Source organism: Peromyscus maniculatus, chromosome 7 (genome assembly GCF_049852395.1).
Source record: "Peromyscus maniculatus bairdii isolate BWxNUB_F1_BW_parent chromosome 7, HU_Pman_BW_mat_3.1, whole genome shotgun sequence".
Lineage (NCBI taxonomy): Eukaryota > Metazoa > Chordata > Mammalia > Rodentia > Cricetidae > Peromyscus > Peromyscus maniculatus.
In genome coordinates, this window is record NC_134858.1 from 94,041,559 (window position 1) to 94,048,291 (window position 6,733).

General features: G+C 47.5%; 1 protein-coding gene across 2 annotated transcripts; it reads right to left on the reverse strand.

Moving 5' to 3' along the window:
- Positions 1 to 320: 320 nt before the first annotated feature.
- Positions 321 to 6,262, reverse strand: Rnf7 (ring finger protein 7). Of its 2 annotated transcripts, none has more exons than XM_015994086.3 (3): positions 6,049 to 6,262; positions 4,473 to 4,520; positions 321 to 667 (listed from the first exon to the last, which is right to left on the reverse strand). In XM_015994086.3, the coding sequence occupies exons 1-3, from the start codon at positions 6,214 to 6,216 to the stop codon at positions 611 to 613; spliced, it is 273 nt and encodes a 90-aa protein (XP_015849572.1). In that variant the 5' UTR covers positions 6,217 to 6,262; the 3' UTR covers positions 321 to 610. The 2 variants fall into 2 exon arrangements, with proteins under 2 accessions (XP_015849572.1, XP_006975226.1); XM_006975164.4 differs by having other exon boundaries at positions 6,042 to 6,251.
- Positions 6,263 to 6,733: the final 471 nt, after the last annotated feature.

A 6,733-nucleotide genomic window follows, 5' to 3' on the forward strand; every position in this document is an offset into this window, starting at 1 on the left:
ACTCTGCCTACACACACACACACACACACACACACACACACACACACACACACACACACACACACACACGATTGAAAAGTGAGTTAAGTGCAGATCCAGGCTTCCTTTGATGAGTCAAAATGGAGACCTTAGGAAACAAAGTCTCATTTACTGAAAGTTACATTTTACTTACCCTCTTCACTGATCCAAAATCAAAATCCTCACTTACAGCAGATACCATGGGTTGCCCCTCTCATACCAACAGATAAATGATAAGGTCGTTCTGTTTTCGGTGTTCTCTTTCTTATAGCTCTTCTAAGCAGTATGTATGACACACACAATGGAGGTAGGAAAGGCCATTTTTAATAAATTATCTTAATTGTAGAAAATTCTCAAAATTAAAAGTGACAAAAGGGTAAACCATGCCCGGGACGAGTCTCAAAAGACTTCATCATCCTTTCTATCTGAAGACATAATCCGCTGGAGTGGTCTAGCTTTTGTCCGGTAACTTGACAGCAAGATCATCCAGGGTTGCACACACACCAGGAAAGCCTCCTCTCACCTCTCTCTCATTTGCCGATTCTTTGGACCACCCAGTCTTGCTGGCAGAGAGGGCAGCGATTGTTCTGTTTCACCCACAGAGACATGCAGCAGTTGTGAAAGGAGTGGTTACACTCTCCCCAGACCACTGGAAGGAAAAGAAGAACAGCTGAGCAGGTGTGCGTGCAGTGCACACCTGCAATCTGAGCACTAGGGCAGGAGCGCCACCAGCTCTGGGCCAATGTGGTTACAAAGCCAGACCTGGTCTCAAAACAATCAATCAATCAACCGACAGGACACTGCATTTAAACAGTTAAGCTCAGGAGGACATGAAGGTAGGAGGGGACACATGGAGCAGGGAGTTCAGGGGAGTGGAAGGGATGAACAGGAGGTGGACATAATCAATATACATTGTACAAATGTCTGAAATAAAGCAAAAAATTTAAATATTCTAAAAGATTTAAATTACTAAGTTCAAAATTTTAGTTAAAAAAAAAAACAAACAAACAAGAAGCCGTGCGGTGGTGGCGCATGCCTTTAATCCCAGCACTTGGGAGGCAGAGGCAGGCAGATCTCTGTGAGTTCGAGGCCAGCCTGGGCTACCAAGTGAGTTCCAGGAAAGGCGCAAAGCTAAACCCTGTCTCGAAAAACCAAAAAAAAAAAAAAAAAAAAAAAAAAAAGCAAGAAAATACTCATGGCTCATAATCCTGAAAAATGTCAGGTAAATGGTCACAATGGTCTTTTTTCTATTGACAAAAATATTTACAAGTGTAAGTTAAACTTAAATATACCACTGAATGCAGGAGCACACCCTGGTGGTGAAGATAGGGAGAGCAGGCGGGGTAACCAACCCTGCAACTATCCAGGCCCACCCCAACATCTATCCCATCTGTGATCTGCTGGAGCACAGATGTGTGTATGTATGGCAGTCCTGCGGACCCAGGGCTACAGGATCTCAACACGGGGCAGCAACGGGATGTTGCTGGGAAGAGTCCCAGTGAGGGCCCAGAGTGGATGGTGTGGGAGACCAGGAGCCTGGAACCTGACTACTTATTCTTTGGGATGAATGCCTGCATGTAAAATGTATGGATAAAGGGGAGTACTGCGTGACTCACTGTATCACAATGCAGCTTCCAGGTTGTAGAATATTATTTTAAGGTGTGTTATTTTTATTTATGGTGCATTTGTTTAACTCTGAAGCTGTGTTACGTGCCTGTCTAACCACCTGACGGTCTAATAAAGATATGAATGGCCAACAGCAAGGCAGGAGAGAGAAATAGGTGGGGCTGGCAGGCAGAGAGGATAAATAGAAGGAGAAATTTGGGAGAAAAGAGAAGTAGCCAGAGAAGGAGGAGGACTCCAGGGGCCAGCCACCCAGCAAACAAAGGAATAAGTGTAAGATTTACAGAAGTAAGAGAACGGGAAAAGCCCAGAGGAAAAAGGTAGACAGGATAATTTAAGATAAGGAAAGTTGGCTAGAAACAACCCAAGCTAAGGCTGGGCATTCATAATTAAGAATATAAGCCTCCATGTGTGATTTATTTGTGAGCTGGGTGGAGAGCCCCCTCAAAGAGAGTAAGAAAACAACATTTCTATGATGAGATTTTCCCCTTTCTTCCTTTTTTTCTTAAATTTTAATTATTTATTTGGGGGGGAGGTGAGGGTGATGAGTGGGACTAGGAGGCATGCTGTGAAAGACACAAATAATAAAAACAAAGGTTTTTTGAAAGAAAGAAAAAAGAAAGAAAGAGAGAGAAAGAGAGAAAGAGAGAAAGAAAGAAAGAAAGAAAGAAAGAAAGAAAGAAAGAAAGAAAGAAAGAAAGAAAGAAAGAAAGAAAGAAAGAAAGAAGAGAAAAGAAAAGAAAAGAAAGAAAGACAGACAGACATGTGCCACTGGCTGAACACAGTGGCATTTGCCTTTAGGCCCAGCACTCGGGAAGCAGAGGCTGGTGGATCTCTGTGAGTTTGAGACCAGCCTGGTCTATAAAATGAGTTCTAGGACAGTCATGACTGTTACACAGAACTCTTGTCTCAGAAAACAAAACAAAACAATGTGCCCTGTGTTTTCGGGGCAAAGTCACAAACAACCCTTAGCTCCTAAACTTGAAGCTTGCAGTCTTCTTAAATTAGGAGATTAGACTCGAGTCTGTCGGAGATCCCAGACCTCCTTAGGCGTGGGATGAACTTAGGGATCGTTTATGCTTTCCTTTCTAACATCCTTCTGGTTTTTATTTACCAAGATACAATGTTTGACGGGCTATCAGCTTATAGCAGGCTATTATAAACAGCTGGTAGGCATGGGAACATCATCAGCTGTACATCTGAGCTGTTTTTCTAGAACGGATGAATTATGTTAAGCCATCCAGCTGGGTGTGGTCGTGAAGGCCTACAGTCCCAGCATGGGGACAGGATTACTGAAAGGCCAGCCTTGTCTGCACAGCAAATGTCAAGTCAGGGCCATATAGCAAGACCAAAACCAGCAACCAACTGAGAGTTACCATGCCAGCGGGCAGTGCAGCTCCTCACCTGACAATTGGATTTGCAGAGTGGCTGGAGAGGCAACTCTCTGGGATCAGGGTTCTTTGCTGAGCTAGGGCCTTGCTATTGGCCCAGGTTGGCCAGGAATTTGATATGTAGGCACAGTAATTGCCCTGTCTCCGGCAATCTTACGAGGTGCTGGCATTACTGGTGTAGGCCAGCATGCCCAGGTCTTGAAATCCGTCTTTTCTTCCTTCCCTCCCTCTGTCCTACTTCGTCCTTTTGTTTTTGAGACAGGGTCTCACGCCATAGCTCTGACTGGCCTGGAATCTGCTATGAGAGAGCAGGCTGTGTCCAACCTGTCCTGCCTCTGCTAGAGTACAGGTGTGCTCAACCAGTCCTGGCCCTGTAGTTTGCTTAGCAGGAACTGTATTTCTTTCTGCTTAGCAAAATATTTATCAAGAATATGAATGAAAAAAAAAGAAAAAAGAAAAAAAAAAGAATATGAATGAATATATAACCAATTCAATTTTGAGAAACATTTTATTATTTATTAAAAAGATAGGTGAATTCTTTCCCTTTTAGTTTTAATTCTGTTATTTTTTTCAAGACAGGGTTTCTCTGTGTAGCTTTGGAGCCTGTCCTGGAACTTGCTCTGCAGACCAGGCTGGCCCTGAACTCAGATTCTCCTGCCTGTCTCCTGAGTGTTAGGATTAAAGATGTGTACCACTACCACCCAGCCTGATTTTGTTTGTTTTTATTTCTAACTGTGTATAGGATGGGAGAATGCATGCCAAGCTTCACGTGGAGGTCAGACCTTCGTGGAGTCAGCTCTTTCCATCTTTTTTTGTTTGTTTTTTTGTTTTTTTGAGACAGGGTTTCTCTGTGTAGTTTTGCGCTTTTCCTGGATCTTGCTCTATGGATCAGGCTGGCCTGGAACTCACAAATATCTGCTTGCCTATGCCTCCAGGAGTGCTGGGATTAAAGGTGTGCGCCACCACCGCCGCCGCCCGCTCTTTCCATCTTCAAATAGGTTCTAGAGATCAAATTTAGGTCATCAGGTTCGAGAGGCAAGCACTTTTTTTTTTAATCTACTGAGCCATCTCACCAGCCCCTATATGCTCTGAACATTTCTATCAACAATTAATCACCGGGCTGTGGTGGCACACGTCTTTAATCCCAGCACTGAGAAGCAGAGCCAGGTGGATCTCTGTGAGTTAGGAGTCCAGCCTGGTCTACAGAGAGTTCTAGAACAGGCACCAAAACTACATGGAGAAACCCTGCCTGGAAAAACCAAACAGGTCTTCACTACGTAGCAAAAGCTGGCCTCACTCAGTCTCCCTAGTTCTGGACTTATAGGCCTGGGTCACCAAAGCCAGTTTAATACAGCCAGTTTTAGCTGCAAATTCAAACATTCCCACAGAGACCGAGGAAAAGCTTCCACTGACAAGGCAGGAGGGAGAATCACCACATACCGACACAGTCCTCCTGTTTGTTTTCAGCTTGACATCTGAGGCAGGCATCTAAAAGCAAACAAAGCAAATCTCATCCGAGGTTCAGGAGGCAACACTGGAAATCCAGACCTTCAAAGTCAAACAAAAGCCCCGAGGAGCAGAGATGAAGATCAGATTCTTCTATTATTAACTTCTCATCTAAAAATAACTATTTAAAGAGAAACAAAATACATGGCATTCTACTAATTCACTTATGACCAACGTTTCACAAGGGCTAACGATAATTTTACAAGCTCTTATGACAAGGTAGCTTGTCAGTGGCCTTAGAGAAAGTCTGTCAAAGATGCCAATTATGCTGGCATCGGTGGCACTCGAGAGGCAGAGCCATGTGGATCTCTGTGAGTTCAAGGCCAGCCTGGTCTACAGAGCAAGATCCAGGACAGGCAACAAAACTACACAGAGAAACCCTGTCTTGGAAAAAGATGCCAATTACACTGGCACAAATTAGGCCCAACACGCTCATTCATGTGGACCAATCTCGGGGTCAGTTTATTTTTAAGACACTATTGTAAATAAGCCATGCCCGTGTATTCATGATTTGTTTATATACACAAAAGGATCTAGATTCCTCAAGCAACCAATAAAGGTTCTTGTTTTTGAGACAGAGTCTCACATAGTCCCTGCTTGCTTCTAACCTGACCTGCCAGGTCTACACAGTTCCAGGACTGCCAGGGTCACACAGATAAACCCTGTCTCGAACCCTGCCTCCTAGACCGCCCCCCTCCCCCCAAAAAAAGGAGAAACGAGACAGAAGGCGACAGAGGCAGGGCTCTTTTCAAGGTGGACTGAGCTCGATGTAAAACAACTAGATTCCGCTGGTTTCACTTGGTCCGATATTTTCGTTCAAAATAAGATGTTAAGACTATTTATGAAAGAAGGTTCTTCGAAAAGGCACAAGAGGGCAGGGCACATGACGGATGAAGTTGCATGTTTCTGAATCAAGGGCTTTTCTATCCTTGGATTCCCATGGCTCCTAAATATTCTTGGCCCCTCGCTTCAAGACACGCCAGCACTATCCGACTCATCTTGTCAATCTCAATTTTAAAAGCCGGCCAAACAGCAGCTGCACCGAATCCACACAGACGACCGAACATCATTTTCGGTGGTAACCAGAGCCGTGACATGAGATCCACACGGTGGCGCAGGCTCGTAATTTCCAGGATTTGGGAGGGGGCAGGCAGGTGCACCAAGGGTTCAAGGCCAACCTCGGCTACATGGGCAAGTTCCAAGTCAGCCTGGGGACCACGAGGGCCTCTCAAAAAATAAACAAAAACCGCACCCCTCAACCCTCCGATCCGCGAGTGCGCTCCGCTGCGGGGTTTGCTGGCCGCTGGGTTACCCACAAAAACGCGGAGGTTGCCTTCGGGGTTCCCAGGGAGCACCCAGCCGTGTCTCCTCGGCTGGTCACGTCCACCACCCGCAGGACTCATCCCGGGCGAGCGGCGGGCCCAGCAGGCCGCGCTCGCAGCCCCGGCCTCGCCGCAGCCCCCGACGCCACAGCCCTGGCCCCGCGGGCGGGGCTCAGCTTACCCATCACCTGGACCCTGCAGATGGCGCAGGTGTCGCACTCGACGTCCCAGCTCCACATGGCCACCGCGTTCCACTTCTTGAGGGAGAACATCTTGTCGGCCCCCGACTTGGAGCTTGCACCGCCGGAGAGTGAGGATGAGACGCAGAGCTCCTCGCCGTCCTCCGCGCCGGCCATGGCGGCGGCGCAGAACGGCGACGCGGACGTTGGGGGCGGCGGCGAGAGGTACGGCGGCTCAGGAGGGCCCAAACGCCGGCCACAGCAGCGCCTCCGCGCAGACGAGGCCGCGCCGCCGGAGGTGGGCGGCGCTGATTGGCTGGTGCGATTGGGTGAGGCCGGCCCTGGGGACCCCGGCGCCTGCTGTGATTCCGTAGTGACCGCCAGCCTCAGTTGCAGAGCGAGCCCAGGACAGTGAGTGAGCACTGCCCTGCGTCCTGCTTTATTAAACCCGCGTCTCTCAGAAATCACCTTGTTCCAGCCTTCTTCATTCGTCTCCTCTCTCCCAAATGTGAACTAGCAGAGTAGGGAGAAACGTGTCTTCATCACCGTCACCTCCGAATCTTACAAATTGCCTGGCCGCAGGAGGCGGGACATGTTGAATGGAGGGGAGACTTTAGAGATCCAGGAATCTATCTGGTTCAGTGGATCTCAATTTGGGGATGGGAGTCTTGGATTCCTGCCCCCCCCCACTTTT